This window comes from Somniosus microcephalus, unplaced genomic scaffold, assembly GCF_052327205.1.
Source record: "Somniosus microcephalus isolate GS21.2 unplaced genomic scaffold, FLI_Smic_1.0 unresolved_chr3, whole genome shotgun sequence".
NCBI classification, from domain to species: Eukaryota; Metazoa; Chordata; class Chondrichthyes; order Squaliformes; family Somniosidae; genus Somniosus; species Somniosus microcephalus.
In genome coordinates, this window is record NW_028225181.1 from 22356492 (window position 1) to 22383400 (window position 26909).

Consider the following 26909-nt stretch of genomic DNA (forward strand, 5'->3'; position numbering starts at 1 on the left):
GCCCTCCGCTCCCCTCACAGTGCCCGCCTCCCCATCTCACTCTCTCCACCTCTCTCTCCATCTCACCCTCCGCTGTCCTCACAGTGCCCGCCTCCCCATCTCACTCTCTCCACCTCTCTCTCCATCTCGCCCTCCGCTCCCCTCACAGTGCCCGCCTCCCCATCTCACTCTCTCCACCTCTCTCTCTCCATCTCACCCTCTGCTCTCCTCACAGTGCCCACCTCCCCATCTCACTCTCTCCACCTCTCTCTCCATCTCACCCTCCGCTGCCCTCACAGTGCCCGCCTCCTCATCTCACTCTCTCCACCTCTCTCTCCATCTCACCCTCCGCTGTCCTCACAGTGCCCGCCTCCCCATCTCACTCTCTCCACCTCTCTCTCCATCTCACCCTCCGATCTCCTCACAGTGCCCGCCTCCCCATCTCACTCTCTCCCCCTCTCTCTCTCCATCTCACCCTCCGCTCCCCTCACAGTGCCCGCCTCCCCATCTCACTCTCTCCACCTCTCTCTCCATCTCACTCTCCGCTGCCCTCACAGTGCCCGCCTCCCCATCTCACTCTCTCCCCCTCTCTCTCTCCATCTCACCCTCCGCTCCTCTCACAGTGCCCGCCTCCCCATCTCACTCTCTCCACCTCTCTCTCCATCTCACCCTCCGCTGTCCTCACAGTGCCCGCCTCCCCATCTCACTCTCTCCACCTCTCTCTCTCCATTTCACCCTCCGCTGTCCTCACAGTGCCCGCCTCCCCATCTCACTCTCTCCACCTCTCTCTCCATCTCACACTCCGCTGTCCTCACAGTGCCCGCCTCCCCATCTCACTCTCTCCACCTCTCTCTCCATCTCACCCTCCGCTGTCCTCACAGTGCCCCCCTCCCCATCTCACTCTCTCCACCTCTCTCTCTCCATCTCACCCTCCGCTGTCCTCACAGTGCCCACCTCCCCATCTCACTCTCTCCACCTCTCTCTCCATCTCACCCAACGCTCTCCTCACAGTGCCCGCCTCCCCATCTCACCCTCTCCACCTCTCTCTCTCCATCTCACCCTCCGCTCTCTGCACAGTGCCCTCCTCCCCATCTCACTCTCTCCACCTCTCTCTCCATCTCACCCTCCGCTGTCCTCACAGTGCCCGCCTCCCCATCTCACTCTCTCCACCTCTCTCTCCATCTCACCCTCCGCTGTCCTCGCAGTGCCCGCCTCCCCATCTCACACTCTCCACCTCTCTCTCCATCTCACCCTCCGCTCCCCTCACAGTGCCCGCCTCCCCATCTCACTCTCTCCCCCTCTCTCTCTCCATCTCACCCTCCGCTCCCCTCACAGTGCCCGCCTCCCCATCTCACTCTCTCCACCTCTCTCTCCATCTCACCCTCCGCTCCCCTCACAGTGCCCGCCTCCCCATCTCACTCTCTCCACCTCTCTCTCCATCTCACCCTCCGATCACCTCACAGTGCCCGCCTCCCCATCTCACTCTCTCCACCTCTCTCTCTCCATCTCACCCTCTGCTCTGCTCACAGTGCCCGCCTCCCCATCTCACACTCTCCACCTCTCTCTCCATCTCACCCTCCGATCTCCTCACAGTGCCCGCCTCCCCATCTCACTCTCTCCCCCTCTCTCTCTCCATCTCACCCTCCGATCTCCTCACAGTGCCCGCCTCCCCATCTCACCCTCTCCACGTCTCTCTCCATCTCACCCTCCGATCTCCTCACAGTGCCCGCCTCCCCATCTCACTCTCTCCACCTCTCTCTCCATCTCACCCTCCGCTATCCTCACAGTGACCGCCTCCCCATCTCACTCTCTCCACCTCTCTCTCCATCTCACCCTCCGCTCCCCTCACAGTGCCCGCCTCCCCATCTCACTCTCTCCACCTCTCTCTCTCCATCTCACCCTCCGCTGTCCTCACAGTGCCCGCCTCCCCATTTCATTCTCTCCACCTCTCTCTCCATCTCACCCTCCGCTGTCCTCACAGTGCCCGCCTCCCCATCTCACTCTCTCCACCTCTCTCTCCCCATCTCACCCTCCGCTCCCCTCACAGTGCCCGCCTCCCCATCTCACTCTCTCCACCTCTCTCTCTCCATCTCACCCTCCGCTCCCCTCACAGTGCCCGCCTCCCCATCTCACCCTCTCCACCTCTCTCTCTCCATCTCACCCTCCGATCTCCTCACAGTGCCCCCTCCCCATCTCACACTCTCCACCTCTCTCTCCATCTCACCCTCCGCTCCCCTCACAGTGCCCCCTCCCCATCTCACCCTCTCCACCTCTCTCTCCATCTCACCCTCCGATCTCCTCACAGTGCCCGCCTCCCCATCTCACTCTCTCCACCTCTCTCTCCATCTCACCCTCCGATCTCCTCACAGTGCCCCCTCCCCATCTCACTCTCTCCACCTCTCTCTCCATCTCACCCTCCGCTATCCTCACAGTGACCGCCTCCCCATCTCACTCTCTCCACCTCTCTCTCCATCTCACCCTCCGCTCCCCTCACAGTGCCCGCCTCCCCATCTCACTCTCTCCACCTCTCTCTCTCCATCTCACCCTCCGCTGTCCTCACAGTGCCCGCCTCCCCATTTCATTCTCTCCACCTCTCTCTCCATCTCACCCTCCGCTGTCCTCACAGTGCCCGCCTCCCCATCTCACTCTCTCCACCTCTCTCTCCATCTCACCCTCCTCTCTCCGCACAGTGCCCGCCTCCCCATCTCACTCTCTCCACCTCTCTCTCCCCATCTCACCCTCCGCTCCCCTCACAGTGCCCGCCTCCCCATCTCACTCTCTCCACCTCTCTCTCTCCATCTCACCCTCCGCTCCCCTCACAGTGCCCGCCTCCCCATCTCACCCTCTCCACCTCTCTCTCTCCATCTCACCCTCCGATCTCCTCACAGTGCCCCCTCCCCATCTCACACTCTCCACCTCTCTCTCCATCTCACCCTCCGCTCCCCTCACAGTGCCCCCTCCCCATCTCACTCTCTCCACCTCTCTCTCCATCTCACCCTCCGCTGTCCTCACAGTGCCCGCCTCCCCATCTCACTCTCTCCACCTCTCTCTCCATTTCACCCTCCGCTCCCCTCACAGTGCCCGCCTCCCCATCTCACTCTCTCCACCTCTCTCTCCATTTCACCCTCTGCTCTCCTCACAGTGCCCGCCTTCCCATCTCACTCTCTCCACCTCTCTCTCTCCATCTCACCCTCCGCTCCCCTCACAGTGCCCGCCTCCCCATCTCACTCTCTCCACCTCTCTCTCTCCATCTCACCCTCCGCTGTCCTCACAGTGCCCGCCTCCCCATCTCACTCTCTCCACCTCTCTCTCCATCTCACCCTCCGCTCTGCTCACAGTGCCCGCCTCCGCATCTCACTCTCTCCACCTCTCTCTCCATCTCACCCTCCGCTGTCCACACAGTGCCCACCTCCCCATCTCACTCTCTCCACCTCTCTCTCCATCTCACCCTCTGCTCTCCTCACAGTGCCCGCCTCCCCATCTCACTCTCTCCACCTCTCTCTCCCCATCTCACCCTCCGCTCCCCTCACAGTGCCCGCCTCCCCATCTCACTCTCTCCACCTCTCTCTCCCCATCTCACCCTCCGCTGTCCTCACAGTGCCCACCTCCCCATCTCACTCTCTCCACCTCTCTCTCCATCTCACCCTCCGCTGCCCTCACAGTGCCCACCTCCCCATCTCACTCTCTCCACCTCTCTCTCCATCTCACCCTCCGCTCCCCTCACAGTGCCCGCCTCCCCATCTCACTCTCTCCACCTCTCTCTCCATCTCACCCTCCGCTGTCCACACAGTGCCCACCTCCCCATCTCACTCTCTCCACCTCTCTCTCTCCATCTCACCCTCCGCTGTCCACACAGTGCCCCGCCTCCCCATCTCACTCTCTCCACCTCTCTCTCCATCTCACCCTCCGCTCCCCTCACAGGGCCCGCCTCCCCATCTCACTCTCTCCACCTCTCTCTCCATCTCACCCTCCGATCTCCTCACAGTGCCCGCCTCCCCATCTCACTCTCTCCACCTCTCTCTCTCCATCTCACCCTCCGCTGTCCTCACAGTGCCCCCTTCCCATCTCACTCTCTCCACCTCTCTCTCTCCATCTCACCCTCCGCTCCCCTCACAGTGCCCCCTTCCCATCTCACTCTCTCCACCTCTCTCTCTCCATCTCACCCTCCGCTGTCCTCACAGTGCCCGCCTCCCCATCTCACTCTCTCCTCATCTCTCTCCATCTCACCCTCCGCTCCCCTCACAGTGCCCGCCTCCCCATCTCACTCTCTCCACCTCTCTCTCCATCTCACCCTCCGCTCCCCTCACAGTGCCCGCCTCCCCATCTCACACTCTCCACCTCTCTCTCTCCATCTCACCCTCCGCTGTCCTCACAGTGCCCGCCTCCCCATCTCACTCTCTCCTCCTCTCTCTCTCCATCTCACCCTCCGCTGTCCTCACAGCGCCCCCCTCCCCATCTCACTCTCTCCACCTCTCTCTCTCCATCTCACCCTCCGCTGTCCTCACAGTGCCCACCTCCCCATCTCACTCTCTCCACCTCTCTCTCCATCTCACCCTCCGCTCTCCCCACAGTGCCCCCTCCCCATCTCACTCTCTCCACCTCTCTCTCCATCTCACCCTCTGCTCTCTTCACAGTGCCCGCCTCCCCATCTCACTCTCTCCACCTCTCTCTCCATCTCACCCTCCGCTGTCCTCACAGCGCCCCCCTCCCCATCTCACTCTCTCCTCCTCTCTCTCTCCATCTCACCCTCCGCTGTCCTCACAGTGCCCACCTCCCCATCTCACTCTCTCCACCTCTCTCTCTCCATCTCACCCTCTGCTCCCCTCACAGTGCCGCCTCCCCATCTCACTCTCTCCACCTCTCTCTCCATCTCACCCTCTGCTCTCCTCACAGTGCCCGCCTCCCCATCTCACTCTCTCCACCTCTCTCTCCATCTCACCCTCCGCTGTCCACACAGTGCCCACCTCCCCATCTCACTCTCTCCACCTCTCTCTCCATCTCACCCTCCGCTGCCCGCACAGTGCCCGCCTCCCCATCTCACTCTCTCCACCTCTCTCTCCATCTCACCCTCCGCTCTCCTCACAGTGCCCACCTCCCCATCTCACTCTCTCCACCTCTCTCTCCATCTCACCCTCCGGTCTCCTCACAGTGCCCACCTCCCCATCTCACTCTCTCCACCTCTCTCTCCATCTCACCCTCCGGTCTCCTCACAGTGCCCACCTCCCCATCTCACTCTCTCCACCTCTCTCTCCATCTCACCCTCCATCTCTCTGGTTAGCACTGTTGCCTCACAGCGCCAGAGACCCGGGTTCGAATCCGACCTCGGGCGACTGTGTGGAGTTTGCACATTCTCCCTGTGTTTGCGTGGGTTTTCTCCGGGTGCTCCGGTTTCCTCCCACACTCCAAAGATGTGCGGGTTAGGTTGATTGGCTATGATAAATTGACCCTTAGTGTTAGGGGGATTAAATACGTGGGGTTACGGGGATAGGGTGGGATATGTGTTGGTGTAGGGGTTACGGGGATCGGGTGGGATATGTGTCGGTGCAGGCTCGATGGGCCGAAATGGCCTCTATCTGCACTGTGGGGTTTCTGTGATTCTGTGATTCTGATCTCTCTCTCTCTGCCTCTGTTTCTCTCTTTCTGCATCTTTCTCTCTCCATCCATCTCTCTCTGTCTATTATTTCTCCATCTATTTGTCTCCCGCGGTGTCTCTGTCTCTCGCTCTCTCGCACTCTCTCCCTCCATCTCTCTCTCTCTCACTCTCTCTTTGTGTCTTTGTCTCTCTTTCTCTTTCTCCGTCTCTCCCTCTGTCTCTATCTCTCTCTCCATCTAACACTCTCTCTGTCTCTCTCTCTCTCTGTCTCTCTCTTTGTCTCTGTCTCTCTCTGTCTCTCTCTCTCTCTGTCTCTCTTTCTCTCTCTGTCTGTCTCTCTCTCTCTCTCTATCTCTCTCTCCCGCTCTCTCCATCTCGCTCTCTCTCTCTCTCTGTCTCTCTCTCTCTCTCTCTCTCTCTCTCTCTCTCCCTGTCTGTCTCTCTCTCCCTCTCTCTCCATCTCGCTCTCTCTCTCTCTCTGTCTGTCTCTCTCCCTCTCTCTCCATCTCGCTCTCTCTCTCTCTGTCTGTCTCTCTCTCGCTCTCTCTCTCTCTCTGTCTCTCTCTCTCTCTCTCTCTCTCTCCCTGTCTGTCTCTCTCTCCCTCTCTCTCCATCTCGCTCTCTCTCTCTCTCTGTCTGTCTCTCTCCCTCTCTCTCCATCTCGCTCTCTCTCTCTCTGTCTGTCTCTCTCTCGTTCACTCTCTCTCTCTGTCTGTCTCTCTCTCTCTCTCTCGTTCACTCTCTCAATCTCTGGCTGTCTCTCTTTCTGTCCATCTCTCTCTGTCCCACTTTTCCCTTTTCTCTGTCTCCATCACTTTCTGGTCCCTATCAGTCTCTCCCTCTGTGCCGTTCTGTTAGACTCTATGTCAGTTTACCTCTCTACATTTCATGCAATGTCTTTCACATCCTGTCTCTACCTCGATCTCTTTTTCTTCCCATTTCTCTCTCTCTCTATTTGCCTGTTTTCCTTCGCTCTCTTTCAACCTCTCTCCTGATAGGAGCAGGATAGTGAAACAGTTTGGGTGGAGGTAAGGAATAATAAGGGGAAAAAAACACTAGTGGGTGTAGTCTATAGGCCTCCGAACATTTGCAACTCTGTTGGACGGAGTGTTAATCAGGAAATAGTTGAGGCTTGTAATAAGGGAACAGCTATAATTATGGGGGATTTTAATTATCATATTAACTGGACAAATCAAATTGGGCAGAGCAGCCTTGAGGAAGAGTTCATTGAGTGTATTAGGGATGGGTTTCTTGAGCAGTATGTAACTGAACCGACCAGGGGGCAAGCAACCTTAGATTTGGTCCTGTGTAATGAGACAGGATTAATTAAAAATGTCCTAGTAAAGGATCCCCTTGGAATGAGTGACCATAACATGGTTGAGTTCCATATTCAATTAGAGGGTGAGAAGGTTGGATCTCAAACAAGCGTGCTGAGCTTGAATAAAGGAGACTATGAAGGTATGAGAGCGGAATTAATTAGAGTGGACTGGGAAAATAGATTAAAGGGTAAGACGGCACATGACCAGTGGTGTACATTTAAGGAGTTATTTTACAACTTCCAAAAAAAATATATTCCACTGAGGAAAAAAGGGTGTAAAAGAAAAGACAGCCATCCGTGGCTAAGTAAAGAAATTAAGGATAGTATCCGACTAAAAACAAGGGCATATAAGGTAGCCAAATCTAGTGGGAGGATGGAAGATTGGGAAGTCTTTAAAAGACAGCAAAAAATAACAAAAAGATTGATTAAGAAAGGGAAGATAGATTATGAAAGTAAATTAGCAAAAAATATAAAAACAGACAGTAAAAGTTTCTATAGTTATAGAAAAAGAAAAAGGGTGGCTAAAGTAAATGTTGGTCCCTTAGAGGATGAGACCGGGAAATTAATGGTGGGAAACATGGAGATGGCAAAAACACTGAACAATTATTTTGTATCAGTCTTTACAGTAGAGGACACTAAGAATATCCCAACACTGGACAAACAGGGGGCTCTAGGGGGGGAGGAACTAAATAAAATTAAAATCACTAAGGAAGTGGTACTTGGTAAAATAATGGGACTCAAGGCGGATAAATCCCCTGGACCTGATGGCTTGCATCCTAGGGTCTTGAGGGAAGTGGCGGTAGGGATTGTGGATGCATTGGTAATAATTTTCCAAAACTCACTGGACTCAGCAAAGGTCCTGGCAGATTGGAAAACTGCTAATGTAACACCCTTATTTAAAAAGGGTAGTAGGCAGAAGGCTGGAAACTATAGACCTGTTAGCCTAACATCTGTGGTTGGTAAAATGTTAGAGTCCATTATTAAGGAGACAGTAACAGGACATTTGGATAAACATAATTTAATAGGACAAACTCAGCATGGTTTCATGAAGGGGAAGTCATGTTTGACAAATTTGCTTGAGTTTTTTGAGGAAGTAACATACAGGGTGGATAAAGGGGAACCAGTGGACGTAGTGTATTTAGACTTCCAAAAGGCATTTGACAAGGTGCCACACAAAAGATTATTGCTCAAGATAAAAAATCACGGGATTGGGGGTAATATTCTGGCGTGGGTGGAGGATTGGCTATCTAACAGAAGGCAGAGAGTTGGGATAAATGGTTCGTTCTCAGACTGGCAATCAGTAACTAGTGGTGTTCCACAGGGGTCAGTGCTGGGTCCCCAACTCTTTACAATCTATATTAACGATTTGGAGGAGGGGACCGAGTGTAACATATCAAAGTTTGCAGATGATACAAAGATGGGACGGAAAGCAGTGAGTGAGGAGGACATAAAAAACCTGCAAAGGGACATAGACAGGCTAAGTAAGTGGGCAGAGATTTGGCAGATGGAATACAATACTGGAAAGTGTGAGGTTATGCACTTTGGCAGGAAAAATCATAGAGCAAGTTATTATCTTAATGGCAAGAAACTGGAAAGTACTGAAGTACAAAGGGATCTGGGGGTCCTGGTGCACGAAACTCAAAAAGTTAGTATGCAGGTGCAGCAAGTGATTAAGAAGGCCAATGGAATGTTGGCTTTCATTGCTAGGGGGATAGAATATAAAAATAGGGAGGTATTGCTTCAGTTGTACAAGGTATTGGTGAGGCCGCACCTGGAATACTGCGTACAGTTTTGGTGTCCATACTTAAGAAAAGACATACTTGCTCTCGAGTCAGTACAAAGAAGGTTCACTCGGTTAATCCCGGGGATGAGGGGATGGACATATGAGGAGAGGTTGAGTAGATTGGGATTCTACTCATTGGAGTTCAGAAGAATGAGAGGCGATCTTATTGAAACATATAAGATTGTGAAGGGGGTGGATCGGGTGGATGCGGTGAGGATGTTCCCAATGATGGGTGAAACTAGAAGTAGGGGGCATAGTCTTAGAATAAGGGGCTGCTCTTTCAAAACTGAGATGAGGAGAAACTTCTTCACTCAGAGGGTGGTAGGTTTGTGGAATTTGCTGCCCCAGAAAGCTGTGGAAGCTGCATCATTAAATAAATTTAAAACAGAAGTAGATAGTTTCCTAGAAGTAAAGGGAATTAAGGGTTACGGGGAGCAGGCAGGAAATTGGACGAGTCCAGGTTCGGAATGGTCATGGCCCTGTGGGTAGTGGAGTGGGCCCAGGGGCCGTGTAGCCTTGTTCTGCTCCTACTGTGTTCTAATTCTGTGTTAGATTTCAGGAGATGGTTTTATTCCTGCTCCTGGCTGGGGTGGAGATCGCCTTTACAGAAGGTAAGTACTGTAGAAAATATAGGGACAGAGTGATCTCCTGGAAGAATTTCGATCGCCTAGATGGGTCGGAGAGGAATTTCCCAGATTTTTTTCTCCCAAATTGGCCATTGGGTCTTTATCTGGTTTTTCGCCTCTCCCGGGAGATCACATGGGTTCGGGTGGATGGAGAGTGAGAGAAGATTTGAGGTTAGGATTAGATCAGCCATGATCTTATTGAATGGTGGAGCAGGCTCGAGGGGCCGATTGGCCTACTCCTGCTCCTATTTCTTATGTTCTTATGTTCTTATGTTCTCCCTGCCTTTGATTCTCTTCCTGGTTCTGTATCTCTCATTCGCTCGCACTTTTTCACACTTTATTTCTCGCTCTCTCTCTTTAACTTTCTGCCTCCTTTCTCTAAAGGTGAACTCCGCTACACTTCCTTCAATAGTAGCCGTGAGAACTTATACGTCTACCTCAGAGAGCAGATGGGGACTCAGTTTAATGTCGCAGCCGAACGGCGACAGCTACAACAGTGCAGCGCTCCCTCAGTACTGCCCCTCCGACAGTGCAGCGCCCCCTCAGTACTGCCGCTCCGACAGTGCAGCGCCCCCTCAGTACTGCCCCTCCGACAGTGCAGCGCTCCCTCAGTACAGCCCCTCCGACAGTGCAGCGCCCCCTCAGTACTGCCGCTCCGACAGTGCAGCGCTCCCTCAGTACTGCCCCTCCGACAGTGCAGCGCTCCCTCAGTACTGCCCCTCCGACAGTGCAGCGCTCCCTCAGTACTGCCCGTCCAAAAGTGCAGCGCTCCCTCAGTACTCTCCATCCGACAGTGCAGCTCTCCCTCAGTACTGCCCCTCCGACAGTGCAGCTCTCCCTCAGTACTGCCCCTCCGACAGTGCAGCGCTCCCACAGTACTGCCCCTCCGACAGTGCCGTGCTCCCACAGTACTGTCTCTCCGACAGTGCCGTGCTCCCACAGTACTGTCCCTCCGACAGTGCAGTGCTCCCACAGTACAGCCCCTCCGACACTACAGCGCTCCCTCAGTACGGCCCCTCCGACAGTGCAGCGCTCCCTCAGAACTGCCTCTCCGACAGAGCAGCGCTCCCTCAGTAATGCCACTCAGACAGTGCAGCGCTCCATCAGTACTGCCCCTCCGACAGTGCAGCGCTCCCACTGTACTGCCCCTCCGACAGTGCAGCACTCCCTCAGTACTGCCCCTCCGACAGTGCAGCGCTCCCTCAGTACTGCCCCTCCAACAGTGCAGTGCTCCCACAGTACAGCCCCTCCGACAGTACAGCGCTCCCTCAGTACGGCCCCTCCGACAGTGCAGCACTCCCTCAGTACTGCCCCTCCGACAGTGCAGTGCTCCCACAGTACAGCCCCTCCGACAGTACAGCGCTCCCTCAGTATGGCCCCTCCGACAGTGCAGCGCTCCCTCAGTACTGCCCCTCCGACAGTGCCGTGCTCCCACAGTACTGCCCCTCCGACAGTACAGCGCTCCCTCAGTACGGCCCCTCCGACAGTGCAGCGCTCCCTCAGTACTGCCCCTCCGACAGAGCAGCGTTGCTTTAAACTGCCCCTCCGACAGTGCAGCGCTCCCTCAGTACTGCCCCTCCGACAGAGCAGCGCTGCTTTAAACTGCCCCTCCGACAGTGCAGCGCTCCCTCAGTACTGCCCCTCTGACAATGCAGCGCTCCGTCAGTACGGCACCCCCGACAGTGCAGCGCTCCCTCAGGACTGCCCATCTGACAGTGCAGCGTTCCCTCAGTACTGCCACTCCGACAGTGCAGCGCTCCATCAGTACTGCCCCTTCAACAGTGCGGCGCTTCCTCAGTACAGCCCCTCCGACAGTGCGTTGCTCCCACCGTACAGCCCCTCCGACAGAGCTGTGCTCCCACAGTACTGTCTCTCCGACAGTGCAGCGCTCCCTCAGTACGGCACCTCCGACATCGCAGCACTCACTCAGTACTGCCCCTCCGACAGTGCAGCGCTCTCTCAGTACTGACCCTCCAACAGTGCAGCACTCCCTCACTACTGCTACGCCGACAGTGGAGCGCTCCTTCAGTACTGCCCCTCCGACAGAGCAGCGCTCCTTTAAGCTGCCCCTCCGACAGTGCAGAGCTCACTCAGTACTGCCCCTCCGACAGTGTGGCGCTCCCTCAGTACTGCCCCGCTGACCGTGCAGCGCTCCCCCAGTACTGCCCCTCCGACAGTGTGGCGCTACCTCAGTACTGCCCCTCCGACAGTGCGGTGCTCCCTCAGTACTGCCCCTCCGACAGTGCAGCACTCCCTCAGTTCTGCCCCTCTGACAGAGCAGCGCTCCCTCAGTACTGCCCCTCCAACAGTGCAGCACTCCCTCAGTACTGCCCCTCCAACAGTGCAGTGCTCCCTCAGTACTGCCCCTCCAACAGTGCAGTGCTCCCTCAGTACTGCCCCTCCAACAGTGCAGTGCTCCCTCAGTACTGCCCCTCTGACAGTGCAGCGCTCCCTCAGTACTGCCCCGCCGACAGTGCAGTGCTCCCACATTACTGCCCCTCCAACAGAGCAGTGCTCCCACAGTACAGCCCATCCGACAGTACAGCGCTCTCTCAGTACTGCCCCTCCGACAGTGCAGCGCTCCGTCAGTACTGCCCCTCCGACAGTGATGCGCTCCCTCAGTACTGCCCCTCCGACAGTGCAGCGCTCCCTCAGTACTGCCCCTCCGACAGAGCAGTGCTCCTTTAAGCTGCCCCGCCGACAGTGCAGCGCTCCCTCAGTACTGCCCCTCCGACAGTGCCGTGCTCCCACAGTACTGCCCCTCCGACACTGCCGTGATCACACAGTACTGACCCGCCGACAGTGCCGTGCTCCCACAGTACTGTCCCACCGACAGTGCAGCGCTCCCTCAGTACGGCCCCTCCGACAGTGCAGCGCTCCCTCAGTACGGCCCCTCCGACAGTGCAGCGCTCCCTCAGTACTGCCCCTCCGACAGTGCAACGCTCCCTCAGTACTGCCTCTCCTACAGTGCAGCACTCCCTCAGTACTGCCCCTCCGACAGTGCTGCGCTCCCTCAGTACTGCCCCTCCAACAGTGCAGCACTCCCTCAGTACTGCCCCTCCGACAGTGAAGCACTCCCTCAGTACTGCCCCTCCGACAGAGCCGTGCTCCCACAGTACTGTCCCACCGACAGTGCAGCGCTCCCACAGTACTGCCCCTCCAACAGTGCAGCGCTCCCTCAGTACTGCAACTCCGACAGTGCAGTGCTCCCGCAGTACAGCCCCTCCGACAGTGCAGCGCCATCTCAGTACTGCCCCTCCGACAGAACAGCGCTCCCTCAGTACTGCCCCTCCAACAGTGCAGCGCTCCCTCAGTACGGCCCCTCCGACAGTGCAGCGCTCCCTCAGTACTGCCCCTCCGACAGTGCAGCGCTCCCTCAGTACTGCCCCTCTGACAATGCAGCGCTCCCTCAGGACTGCCCATCCGACAGTGCAGCGCTCCCTCAGGACTGCCCATCCGACAGTGCAGCGCTCCCTCAGTACTGCCCCATCAACACTGCAGTGCTCCCTCAGTACAGCCCCTCCGACAGTGCCGTGCTCCCACAGTACTGCCGCTCCGACAATGCCGTGCTACCACAGAACAGCCCCTCTGACAGTGCAGTGCTCCCTCAGTACTGTCCCTCTGACAGTGCAGCGCTCCCTCAGCACGGCACATCCGACATCACAGCGTTCGCTCAGTACTGCCCCTCCGACAGTGCAGCGCTCCCTCAGTACTGCCCCGCCAACAGTGCAGCGCTCCCTCAGTACTGCCTCTCCGACAGTGCCGTGATCCCACAGTACTGCCCCTCCGACAGTGCAGCGCTCCCTCAGTACTGCCCCTCCGACAGTGCAGCGCTCCCTCAGCACAGCCCCTCCAACAGTGCAGTGCTCCCTCAGTACTGCCCCTCCAACAGTGCAGCGCTCCCTCAGTACTGACCCTCCGATAGTGCAGCGCTCCCTCAGTACTGCCACTCCGAAAGTGCAGCGCTCCATCAGTACTGCCCCTCCGACAGGGCAGCGCTCCTTTAAACTGCCCCACTCGACAGTGCAGCACTTCCTCAGTGCTGCCCCTCCGACAGTGCGGCGCTCCCTCAGTACTGCCCCGCCGACCGTGCAGCGCTCCCCCAGTACTGCCCCTCCGACAATGCGGCGCTCCCTCAGTACTGCCCCTCCGACAGTGCAGCACTCCCTCAGTACTGCCCCTCCAACAGTGCAGTGCTCCCTCAGTACTGCCCCTCCAACAGTGCAGTGCTCCCACAGTACAGCCCCTCCGACAGTACAGCGCTCCCGCAGTACGGCCCCTCCGACAGTGCATCGCTCCATCAGTACTGCCCCTCCGACAGAGCAGCGCTCCTTTAAACTGCCCGTCCGACAGTGCAGCACTCCCTCAGTACTGCTTATCCGACAGTGCGGCGCTCCCTCAGTACTGCAACGCCGCCCGTGCAGCGCTCCCCCAGTACTGCCCCTCTGACAGTGCTGCGCTCCCTCAGTACTGCCCCTCCGACAGTGCAGTGCTCACTCAGTACTGCCCCTCCGACAGTGCGGCGCTCCCTCAGTACTGCCCCTCCGACAGTGCAGCGCTCCCTCAGTACTGCCCCTCTGACAGTGCAGCGCTCTCTCAGTACTGCCCCTCCGACAGTGCAGCGCTCCCTCAGTACTGCCCTTCCGACTGTGGGGCGCTCCCGCAGTACTGCCCCTCCGACAGTGCAGCGCTCCCTCAGTTCTGCCCCTCTGACAGTGCAGCGCTCCCTCAGTTCTGCCCCTCTGACAGTGCGGCGCTCCCTCAGTACAGCCCCTCCGACAGTGCAGCGCTTCCTCAGTACTGCCCCTCCGACAGTGCAGTGCTCCCTCATTACTGCCCCTCCGACTACGGGGCGCTCCCGAAGTACTGCCCCTCCGACAGTGCAGCACTCCCTCAGTTCTGCCCCTCTGACAGTGTGGCGCTCCCTCAGTTCTGCCCCTCTGACAGTGCAGCGCTCCCTCAGTTCTGCCCCTCTGACAGTGCAGCGCTCCCTCAGTACTGCCCCTCCGACAGTGCAGCGCTCCCTCAGTACTGACCCTCCGACAGTGCAGTGCTCCCTCAGTAATGCCACGCCGACAGTGCAGTGCTCCATCAGTTCTGCCCCACCGACAGAGCAGCGCTCCTTTAAACTGCCCCTCCGACAGTGCAGCGCTCCCTCAGTACTGCCCCTCCGACAGTGCGGTGCTCCCTCGGTACTGCCCCTCCGACTATGGGGCGCTCCCGAAGTACTGCCCCTCCGACAGTGCAGCACTCCCTCAGTTCTGCCCCTCTGACAGTGTGGCGCTCCCTCAGTACTGCCCCTCTGACAGTGCAGCGCTCCCTCAGTTCTGCCCCTCTGACAGTGCAGCGCTCCCTCAGTACTGCCCCTCTGACAGTGTGGCGCTCCCTGTGTTCTGCCCCTCTGACAGTGCAGCGCTCCCTCAGTACTGCCCCTCTGACAGTGCAGCGCTCCCTCAGTTCTGCCCCTCTGACAGTGCAGCGCTCCCTCAGTACTGCCCCTCTGACAGTGCAGCACTCCCTCAGTACTGCCCCTCTGACAGTGTGGCGCTCCCTCCGTACTGCCACTCCGACAGTGCAGCACTCCCTCAGTACTGCCCCTCTGACAGTGTGGCGCTCCCTCCGTACTGCCCCTCTGACAGTGCAGCACTCCCTCAGCACTGCCCCTCTGACAGTGCAGCACTCCCTCAGTACTGCCCCTCTGACAGTGCAGCACTCCCTCAGCACTGCCCCTCTGACAGTGTGGCGCTCCCTCCGTACTGCCCCTCTGACAGTGCAGCACTCCCTCAGTACTGCCCCTCTGACAGTGCAGCACTCCCTCCGTACTGCCCCTCTGACAGTGTGGCGCTCCCTCAGTACTGGGCATCCCGGCAGTGTATGTGTGAGGTTATGGGATTAGAGTCCCTGGAGTGGAGGGGGTGGCTCGAAACCGCCACACTTCAGTCTCATGGCAATCTGACTCGGACTCTTTCTGCTTGTCTTACAGTTCACCTTACCCGGATACTCCACATATTACAGTTGTAAACTGGAGAAGCTGCCAAATTTAGGAGAAAAACATCACGTGTATATGGTAAGTGCGTTTTACATCGGATTACATAGGATGTACGGCACAGAAACAGACCATTCAGTCCAATCAGACCATTTATGCTCCACTCGAGCCTCCTCCCGTCTTTCCTCGTCTAAATCTATCAGCATAACCCTCTATTCCCTTCTCCCTCACATGTTTGTCCAGCCTCCCCTTAAATGCATCGATACTGTTCGCCTCAACCACTCCCTGTGGTGGCGAGTTCCACATTCTCACCACTCGCTGGGTAAAGAAGTTTCTTCTGAATTCCCTATTGGATTTCTTGGTGACGATCTTATATTGATGGCCTCTAGTTATGCTCTTCCCCCACAAGTGGAAACATTCTCTCTGTATCCACTCCACCAAAACCTTTCATAATTTTAAAGACCTCTATTCGGTCACCCCTCAGCTTCTCTTTTCAACAGAAAAGAGACCCAGCCTGTTCATCCTTTCCTGGTATGTATACCCTCGCATTTCTGGTAACATCCTTGTAAATCTTCTCTGCCCCCTCTCCAGTGCCTCTTTTTATAATATGGCGACCAGAACTGTAGGACGAACAGAACTGTACGCAGTACTCTAAGTGTGGTCTAACCAAGGTTCGATACAGGTTTAGCATAACTTCCCTACTTTTCAATTCTATCCCTCTAGAAATAAACCCTAGTGCTTGGTTTGCTTTTTTAATGGCCTTGCTAACCTGTGTCGCAACTTTTAGTGATTTGTGTATTTGTTCTCCGAGATCCCTTTGTTTCTCGACCCCACCTAGACTCGCACCCTCCAAGTGATGTGACCTCCCCATTCTTCCTAACAAAATGTAATACCTCACACTGTGTCGAACTTCATTTGCCAATTATATGCCCATTCTGCACGTTTATTAATGTCCTCCTGTAATTTGTTGCAGTTCTCCTCAGTATTGACTATCCTGCCCAATGTGGTGTCATCTGCAAATTTAGAAATTGCGTTTTTGATTCCAAAGTCTAAATCATTAATGTAAATTGTGAACAACAGTGGTCTCGGCACTGATCCTTGTGGAACACCACTACCCACCTTCTGCCACTCTGAATAGCTACCCTTTAACCCTACTCTCTACTTTCTGTCCTGAAGCCAGCTAGCTATCCATTCTGCTACATGTCCCCTGACTCCGCATTCTCTGACCTTGTTCATCAGTCTATTATGGGGTACCTTATCGAAGGCCTTTTGAAAATCTAGATAAATTATGTCTGCTGCATTACCATAGAAACATAGAAGATAGGAGCAGGAGTAGGCCATTCGGCCCTTCGAGCCTGCTCCACCATTCAATGAGATCATGGCTGATCATCCAAATTCAGTACCCTGTCCCTGCCTTTTCCCCATATCCCTTGATCCCTTTAGCCTTAAGAAATATATCCAACTCTTTCTTGAATATATTTAATGAACTGGCCTCCACCGCCCTCTGTGGCAGAGAATTCCACAGGTTCACCACTCTCTGGGTGAAGAAATTCCTCCTCATTTCAGTCCTAAATGGCTTACCCCTTATCCTTAGCCTATGACCCCTGGTTCTGGACTCCCCAGCCATCGGAAACATCCTTCCTGCATCTAGCCTGTCCAGGCCTGACAGAATTTTATAGGTTTCGATGAGATCCCCTCTCAATCTTCTAAACTCCAGTGAGTATAAGCCCAATCGACACAATCTCTCCTCATACGTCATTCCTGCCATCCCAGGTATCAGCCTGGGGAATCTTCGCTGCACTCCTTCCATGGCAAGAACGTCCTTCCTCCGGTAAGGCGACCAAAACTGCACACAATGCTCAAGGTGCGGTCTCACCAAGGCCCTGTACAACTGCAGCAAGACATCCTTGTTCTTGTACTCGAACCCTCTCGCTACGAAGGCCAACATACCATTTGCCTTCTTAACCGCCTGCTGCATCTGCATGCTTACCTTCAGCGACTGGTGCACAAGGACACCCAGGTCTCTTTGCACTTCCCCTTCTCCCAATCTATCTACCATCATCTACTCTCTCTGTTACCTCTTCAAAAAATTCAATGAGGTTGGTCAAGCACGACTTTCCCTTTTGAAATCCATGCTGACTATTCCTTATTATGTTTTTAGATGTTCTTCTATTTTCTCCTTTATTAGGGATTTGATTGTTTTTCCTACCACCGATGTTAAGCTGACTGGTCTATAATTCCCTGGACATGTTCCATCCCCCTTCTTAAATATAGGTATTATGCGTTCGTTAGTTCTCTGCCAGTCCTCTGGCACTGCACCTTTTTCCAACGAATTATTAAATATGTGTAGTAATGCCTCTAGATTCTCTTAAAATGCGTGGATGCAATCCATCCGGACCAGTTTGATAAGTTTATTTAATATATCCTCTCTTTTTATTTTAAATGCACTTATCTCATTACTAATCTCATCATCCAATGTCATGCCCACCTGTTCTATCTCCCTGGTAAGTACTGAAGCAAAATAATGATTTAATATTTCTGCCATCTCTCTATCATTAACTATGGTATTATCCTGTCTATCCCTTAATGGCCCTATTCCCATCCAAACCTTCCTTTTTAAAATATTTTACTATTTTGTTTTATGTTCCTTGATAATTTAATTTCATAGATCCTCTTTGCCTTCCTAATTGTTTTTTTTAACTTCTCTCCGAATTTCTTCGTATTCTCCCTTATCATGCACTCCCCTGCTCTCTGTGCACTTTTTTTTTATTCATTGATGGGATGTGGGCATCGCTGGCTGGCTAGGCCTGCATTTAGTGCCCATCCCTAATTGCCCTTGAGAAGATGGTGGTGAGCCGCCGCCTTGAACCGCTGCAGTCCATATGGTGTAGGTACACCCACAATGCTGTTCGGAAGGGAGTTCCAGGATTTTGGCCCAGCGACAGTGAAGGAACGGCGATACAGGTCCAAGTCAGGATGGTGTGTGGCTTGGAGGGGAACTTGTAGGTGGTGATGTTCCCATGCGTCTGCTGCCCTTGTCCTTCTAAGTGGTAGAGGTCGCGGGTTTGGAAGGTGCTGTTGAAGGATGTATGCCTCTTTCCTTACCCTCAATTGTTGCCTTATGGCTTTATTCATTCATTGAGTCTCATTAGTGTTTAGTTTGTTCTTTCCTTTTAACGGAATATATTGTTCCTGCACTCTGTTGAACACCGTTTTAAATATTTCCCATTGCAGTTCTACATCATTGTTTGCCAATATTGTTGCCCATTTTATTTCCTGATGTTCTATTCTCAACCCCTCAAAATCAGCTTTTCTACAATCTATTACCCTGGTTTTCGTTATATTTATGTCCTTCTCAATTGTCATCTTAAAGCGTATTATATTATGTTCACTATTGCCTAGATCTTCCCCTACTTTTACTTCTCTTATCTGCTCTGGTTCATTCCCCATTACTAGATCCAATAGCGAATCCTCCCTTGTTGGGATTTTTACATATTGGGTTAGAAAGGAGTCTTGTACACATTGAAGGAACTCCATTCCCTTATCTCCTTTACCTACCTCTTCTGTCCAATTAATATCGGGACGTGGGATTGAGGGATATGGGGAGAGGGTGCAGAGGAGATTCACCAGGATGTTACCTGGGCTGGAGCGCTTCAGCTATGAAGAGAGGCTGGACAGGCTGGGGTTGTTTTCCTCAGAGCAGAGAAGACTGAGGGGGGACCTGATTGAGGTGTATTAAATTATGAGGGGCATAGATAGGGTAGATAGAAAGGAAATTTTCCCCTTAGTAGAGGGGTCAATAACCAGGGGGCATAGATTCAAGGTAAGGGGCAGGAGGTTTAGAGGGGATTTGAGGAAATGCTTTTTCACCCAGAGGGTGGTTGGAACCTGGAATTCACTGCCTGAAAGGGTGGTAGAGGCAGGAACCCTCACAACATTCAAGAAGCATTTAGATGAGCACTTGAAACGCCATAACATACAAGGCTACGGACCAAGTGCTGGAAAATGGGATTAGAATAGACAGGGCTTGATGGCCGGCGCGGACACGATGGGCCGAAGGGCCTCTTTCCGTGCTGTATAACTCGATGACTCTATGTTTTGTTTATAATTAGGCTGGTTACGTTTCTTGTAGATCCCTCCCCCCATCTGACTAGTTTAAAGCCTTTGTCACCTCCCTATTTACCCTTTCCGCTAGGACACGGGTCCCATCCCGGTTCAGGTGGAGCCCGTCCCATCGGTACAGCTACTTCCTGTCCCAGAACTGGTGCCAGTGCCCCATGAAAAGGAGCCCTGTTTCCCACACCAGCCCCGCAGCCACCTGTTAATTGTCCTGATCTGGCTGCTTCTATGCCAATTTGCACGTGGCTCAGGAAAGAATCCAGAAATTATTACCCTCGATGTCCTGCTTTGTAATTTACAGCCAAGCTCCAGATACTCATTCAGCAGGACCCCCTCCCTGTTCCTACCGAGGTCAGTTGTCCCAACATGAACCACGGCGACTGGATTTACCTTCTCCCTTTCCAAGTTCCTCCCCAGCTGCCGTCAGATATCCCTTACTCCGGAACCGGGGATACAGGAAGAAGGTGGGTAGGTGGGATGGAGGGATATGGGGAGAAGGTGGGGTGGTGGGATTGAGGGATATGGGAAGAAGGTGGGGAGGTGGGAGTGAGGGCTATGGGAAGAAGGTGGGGAGGTGGGAGTGTGGGAAATGGGGAGAAGGTGGGAAAGTGGGATTGAGGGATATGGGGAGAAGGTGGGGAGGTAGGAGGGAGGGATATGGGAAGAAGGTGGGGAGGTGGGAGTGAGGGATATGGGGAGAAGGTGGGGAGGTAGGAGGGAGGGATATGGGAAGAAGGTGGGGAGGTGGGGGTGAGGGATATGGGGATAAGGTGGGGAGGTGGGAGTGAGGGATATGGGAAGAAGTTTGGGAGGTGGGAGTGAGGGATATGGGGAGAAGGTGGGGAGGTGGGAGTGAGGGATATGGGGAGAAGGTGGGGAGGCGGGAATGAGGGATATCGGAAGAAGGTGGGGAGGCGGGATTGAGGGATATGGGATGAAGGTAAGGAGGGAGTGAGGGATATGGGGAGAAGGTGAGGATGAGTGGGTGAGGGATATGGGGAGAAGGTGGGGAGGTGGGAGTGAGGGATATGGGGAGAAGGTGGGGAGGTGGGATTGAGGGATATGGGATGAAGGTAAGGAGGGAGTGAGGGATATGGGGAGAAGGTGAGGATGAGTGGGTGAGGGATATGGGGAGAAGGTGGGGAGGTGGGAGTGAGGGATATGGGGAGAAGGTGGGGAGGTGAGAGTGAGGGATAGGGGAGAAGGTGGGGAGGTGGGAGTGAGGGATATGGGAAGAAGTTGGGGAGGTGGGAGTGAGGGATATGGGGAGAAGGTGGGGAGGTGGGAGTGAGGGATATGGGGAGAAGGTGGGGAGGTGGGAGGGAGGGATATGGGGAGAAGGTGGGGAGGTGGGAGGGAGGGATATGGGGAGAAGGTGGGGAGGTGGGAGTGAGGGATATGGGGAGAAGGTGGGGAGGTGGGAGTGAGGGATATGGCGAGAAGGTGGGGAGGTGGGAGTGAGGGATATGGGGAGAAGGTGGGGAGGTGGGAGTGAGGGATATGGCGAGAAGGTGGGGAGGTGGGAGTGAGGGATATGGGGAGAAGGTGGGGAGGTGGGAGTGAGGGATATGGGGAGAAGGTGGGGAGGTGGGAGTGAGGGATATGGGGAGAAGGTGGGGAGGTGGGAGTGAGAGATATGGGGAGAAGGTGGGGAGGTGGGAGGGAGGGATATGGGGAGAAGGTGGGGAGGTGGGAGTGAGGGATATGGCGAGAAGGTGGGGAGGTGGGAGTGAGGGATACGGGGAGGAGGTAGTGAGCTGGGATTGAGGGATATGGGAAGAAGGTGCGGAGGTGGGAGTGAGGGATATGGGGAAATGGTGGGGAGGTGGGTATAAGGTGGGGAGGTGGGATTGAGGGGAATGGGAGAAGGTGGAGAGGTGGGGATATGTGAAGAAGTTGGGGAGGTGGGAGTGAGGGATATGGGGTGAAGGTGGGGAGGTGGGAGTGAGGGATATGGGGAGAAGGTGGGGAGGTGGGAGTGAGGGATATGGGGAGAAGGTGGGGAGGTGGGAGTGAGGGATATGGGGAGAAGGTGGGGAGGTGGGAGTGAGGGATATGGGGAGAAGGTGGGGAGGGGGGAGTGAGGGATATGTGGAGAAGTTGAGGAGGAGGGAGTGAGGGATATGGGGAGAAGGTGGGGAGGGGGGAGTGAGGGATATGGGGAGAAGGTGGGGAGGGGGGAGTGAGGGATATGGGGAGAAGGTGGGGAGGTGGGAGGGAGGGATATGGGGAGAAGGTGGGGAGGTGTGAGTGAGGGATATGGGGAGAAGGTGGGGAGGGGGGAGTGAGGGATATGGGGAGAAGGTGGGGAGGTGGGAGGGAGGGATATGGGGAGAAGGTGGGGAGGTGTGAGTGAGGGTTACGGGGAGGAGGTAGTGAGCTGGGATTGAGGGATATGGGAAGAAGGTGCGGAGGTGGGAGTGAGGGATATGGGGAGATGGTGGGGAGGTGGGTATAAGGTGGGGAGGTGGGATTGAGGGGAATGGGAGAAGGTGGAGAGGTGGGGATATGTGGAGAAGGTGGGGAGGTGGGAGTCAGGGATATTGGGAGAAGGTGGGGAGGTGTGAGTGAGGGATACGGGGAGGAGGTAGTGAGGTGGGATTGAGGGATATGGGAAGAAGGTGCGGAGGTGGGAGTGAGGGATATGGGGAGAAGGTGGGAAGGTGGGATTGAGGGATATGGGGAGAAGGTGGGGAGGTGGGATTGAGGGATATGGGGAGAAGGTGGGGAGATGGGAGTGAGGGATATGGGGAGAAGGTGGGGAGGTGGGAGTGAGGGATATGGGGAGAAGGTGGGGAGGTGGGATTGAGGGAGATGGGGAGAAGGTGTGGAGGTGGGAGTGAGGGATATGGGGAGAAGGTGGGGAGGTGGGATTTAGGGAGATGGGGAGAAGGTGGGGAGGTGGGATTGAGGGATATGTGGAGAAGGTGAGGAGGAGGGTGAGGGATATGGGGAGAAGGTGGGGAGGGGGGAGTGAGTGATATGGGGAGAAGGTGGGGAGGTGGGAGGGAGGGATATGGGGAGAAGGTGGGGAGGTGTGAGTGAGGGATATGGGGAGAAGGTGGGGAGGTGGCATTGAGGGATATGGGGAGAAGGTGAGGAGGAGGGAGTGAGGGATATGGGGAGAAGGTGGGGAGGGGGGAGTGAGGGATATGGGGAGAAGGTGGGGAGGTGGGAGGGAGGGATGTGGGGAGAAGGTGGGGAGGTGGGAGTGAGGGATATGGGGAGAAGGTGGGGAGGTGGGATTGAAGGATATGGCGAGAAGGTGGGGAGGTGGGAGTGAGGGATATGGGGAGAAGGTGGGGAGGTGTGAGTGAGGGTTACGGGGAGGAGGTAGTGAGCTGGGATTGAGGGATATGGGAAGAAGGTGCGGAGGTGGGAGTGAGAGATATGGGGAGATGGTGGGGAGGTGGGTATAAGGTGGGGAGGTGGGATTGAGGGGAATGGGAGAAGGTGGAGAGGTGGGGATATGTGGAGATGGTGGGGAGGTGTGAGTGAGGGATACGGGGAGGAGGGAGTGAGCTGGGATTGAGGGATATGGGAAGAAGGTGCGGAGGTGGGAGTGAGGGATATGGGGAGAAGGTGGGAAGGTGGGATTGAGGGACATGGGGAGAAGGTGGGGAGGTGGGAGTGAGGGATATGGGGAGAAGGTGGGGAGGTGTGAGTGAGGGATATGGGGAGAAGGTGGGGAGGTGTGTGTGAGGGATATGGGGAGAAGGTGGGGAGGAGGGAGTGAAGGATATTGGGAGTAGGTGGGTGTGAGGGATATGGGGAGAGAGCAGGGAGGTGTGAGTGAGGGATATGGGAAGACGTTGGGGAGGTGGGAGAGGGATATGGGAAGATGGTGGGGAGGTGGGACTGAGGGATATGGGGAGAAGGTGGGGAGGTGAGAGTGAGGGATATGGGGAGAAGTTGGGATGGTGGGGTTGAGGGATATGGGGAGAAGGTGGGGAAGTGGGAATGAGGGATATGGGAAAAAGGTGGGGAGGTGGGATTGATTGATATGTGGGAAGGTGGGAGTGATGAATATGGGGAGAAGGTGGGGAGGTGGGAATGAGGGATATGAGGAGAAGGTGTGGATGTGGGATTGAGTGATATGGGGAGAAGATGGGGAAGTGGGAGTGAGGGATACAGGGAGAAGGTAGGGAGGTGGGATTGAGGGATATGGGAAGAAGGTGGGGAGGTGGGAGTGAGGGATATGTGGAGAAGGTGGGGAAGTGGGATTGAGGGATATGGGGAGACGGTGAGGAGGGGCAGTGAGGGATATGGGGAGAAGGTGGAGAGGTGGGTGTGAGGGATATGGTGAGAAGGTGGGTACGTGGGTGTGAGGGATACGGGGAGAAGGTGGGGAGGTGGGTGTGAGGGATATGGGGAGAAGGTGGGGAGGTGGGAGTGAGGGATATGGTGAGAAGGTGGGGAGGTGGGAGTGAGGGATATGGGGAGAAGGTGGGGAGGTGGGAGTGAGGGATATGGGGAGAAGGTGGGGAGGTGGGAGTGAGGGATATGGGGAGAAGGTGGGGAGGTGGGAGTGAGGGATATGGTGAGAAGGTGGGGAGGTGGGAGTGAGGGATATGGGGAGAAGGTGGGGAGGTGGGTGTGAGGGATACGGGGAGAAGGTGGGGAGGTGGGAGTGAGGGATATGGGGAGAAGGTGGGGAGGTGGGTGTGAGGGATATGTGGAGAAGGTGGGGAGGTGGGAGTGAGGGATATGGGGAGAAGGTGGAGAGGTGGGTGTGAGGGATATGGGGAGAAGGTGGGGAGGTGGGAGTGAGGGATATGTGGAGAAGGTGGGGAGGTGGGAGTGAGGGATATGGGGAGAAGGTGGAGAGGTGGGTGTGAGGGATATGGGGAGAAGGTGGGGAGGTGGGAGTGAGGGATATGTGGAGAAGGTGGGGAGGTGGGAGTGAGGGATATGGGGAGAAGGTGGGGAGGTGGGAGTGAGGGATAAGGGGAGAAGTTGGTGAGGCCGGAGTGAGGGATACGGGGAGATGGTGGGGAGGTGGTATTGAGGGACATGGGGAGGAGGTGGGGAGGTGGGAGAGAGGGATATGGGGAGAAGTTGGGGACGTGGGTGTGAGGGATTTGGGGAGAAGGTCGGGAGGTGGGATTGAGGGATATGGGGAGAAGATGGGATGGTGGGATTGAGGGATATGGGGAGAAGGTGGAGAGGTGGGAGTGAGGGATATGGGGAGAAGGTGGGGAGGTGGTGATAAGATGGGGAGGTGCGATTGAGGGATATGGGGAGAAGGGGGACATAAGAACATAAGAAATAGGAGCAGGAGTAGGCCAATCGGCCCCTCGAGCCTGCTCCACCATTCAATAAGATCATGGCTGATCTGATCCTAACCTCAAATCTTCTATCACTCTGCATCCACCCGAACCCATGTGATCTCCCGGGAGAGGCGAAAAACCAGATAAAGACCCAATGGCCAATTTGGGAGAAAAAAATCTGGGAAATTCCTCTCCGACCCATCTAGGCGATCGAAATTCTTCCAGGACATCACTCTGTCCCTATATTTTCTACAGTACTTACCTTCTGTAAAGGCGATCTCCACCCCAGCCAGGAACAGGAATAAAACCATCTCCTGAAATCTAACACAGAATTAGAACACAGTAGGAGCAGAACCAGGCTACACGGCCCCTGGGCCCACTCCACTACCCACAGGGCCATGACCATTCCGAACCTGGACTCGTCCAATTTCCTGCCCGCTCCCCGTAACCCTTAATTCCCTTTACTTCTAGGAAGCTATCTACTTCTGTTTTAAATTTATTTAATGATGTAGCTTCCACAGCTTTCTGGGGCAGCAAATTCCACAAACCTACCACCCTCTGAGTGAAGAAGTTTCTCCTCATCTCAGTTTTGAAAGAGCAGCCCCTTATTTTAAGATTATGCCCCCTAGTTCTAGTTTCACCCATCATTGGGAACATTCTCACCGCATCCACCCGATCAAGCCCCTTCACAATCTTATATGTTTCAATAAGATCGCCTCTCATTCTTCTGAACTCCAATGAGTAGAGTCCCAATCTACTCAACCTCTCCTCATATGACCACCCCCTCATCCCCGGGATTAACCGAGTGAACCTTCTTTGTACTGACTTGAGAGCAAGTATGTCTTTTCTTCAGTATGGACACCAAAACTGTATGCAGTATTCCAGGTGCGGTCTCACCAATACCTTGTACAACTGCAGCAATACCTCCCTGTTTTTATATTCCAACCCCCTAGCAATAAAAGCCAACATTCCATTGGCCTTCTTAATCACTTGCTGCACCTGCATACTAACTTTTTGAGTTTCGTGCACCAGGACCCCCAGATCCCTTTGTACTACAGTACTTTCCAGTTTCTTGCCATTAAGATAATAACTTGCTCTATGATTTTTCCTGCCAAAGTGCATAACCTCACACTTTCCAGTATTGTATTCCATTTGCCAAATCTCTGCCCACTTACTTAGCCTGTCTATGTCACTTTGCAGGTTTTTTATGTCCTCCTCACTCACTACTTTCCGTCCCATCTTTGTATCATCTGCAAACTTTGATATGTTACACTCGGTCCCCTCCTCCAAATCGTTAATATAGATTGTAAAGAGTTGGGGACCCAGCACTGACCCCTGCGGAACACCACTAGTTACTGGTTGCCAATCTGAGAACGAACCATTTATCCCAACTCTCTGCTTTCTGTTAGAGAGCCAATCCTCCACCCACGCCAGAATATTACCCCCAATCCCGTGATTTATTATCTTGAGCAATAATCTTTTGTGTGGCACCTTGTCAAATGCCTTTTGGAAGTCTAAATACACTACGTCCACTGGTTCCCCTTTATCCACCCTGTATGTTACTTCCTCAAAAAACTCAAGCAAATTTGTCAAACATGACTTCCCCTTCATAAAACCATGCTGAGTTTGTCCTATTAAATTATGTTTATCCAAATGTCCCATTAAGGATAGGTGGGATTGAGGGATATGGGGAGAAGGTGGGGAGGTGGGAGTGAGGGATATGGGGAGAAGGTGGAGAGGTGGGAGTGAGGGATATGGGGAGAAAGTGGGGAGGTGGGAGTGAGGGATATGGGGAGAAGGTGAGAAGGTGGAAGTGAGGGTTATGGGGAGAATTTGAGGAGGGGGAGTGAGGGATATGGGGAGAAGGTGAAGAAGTGGGAGAGAGGGATAAGGGGAGAAGTTGGGGAGGTGGGAGTGAAGGATATGGGGAGAAGGTGGGGAGGTGGGAATGAGGGATATGGGGAGAAGGTGGGGAGGTGGGAGCGAGGGATATTGGGAGGAGGTGGGGAGGTGGTAGTGAGGGATATGGGGCGAAGGTGGGCAGGTGTGTGTGACGGATTTGTGGAGAAGGTCGGGAGGTGGGATTGAGGGATATGGGGAGAAGGTGGGGAGGTGGGAGTGAGGGATATGGGGAGAAGGTGAGGAGGCGGGAGTGAGGGATATGGGGATAAGGTGGGGAGGTGGGAGTGAGGGATACAGGGAGAAGCTCGGGAGGTGGGTGTGAGGGATACAGGG

At 55.0% G+C, this 26909-nt stretch overlaps 1 protein-coding gene across 3 annotated transcripts in view; it reads left to right on the plus strand.

Moving 5' to 3' along the window:
* Positions 1–26909, plus strand: part of moxd1l (monooxygenase, DBH-like 1, like) — a 295828-nt gene that overhangs the window by 81928 nt on the left and 186991 nt on the right. For all 3 annotated transcript variants that reach the window (XM_085976728.1, XM_085976729.1, XM_085976730.1), the window contains exon 4: positions 15283–15366. In XM_085976728.1, the coding sequence (XP_085832854.1) occupies positions 15283–15366 (84 nt within the window). The remainder of the gene's footprint in view (positions 1–15282; positions 15367–26909) is intronic.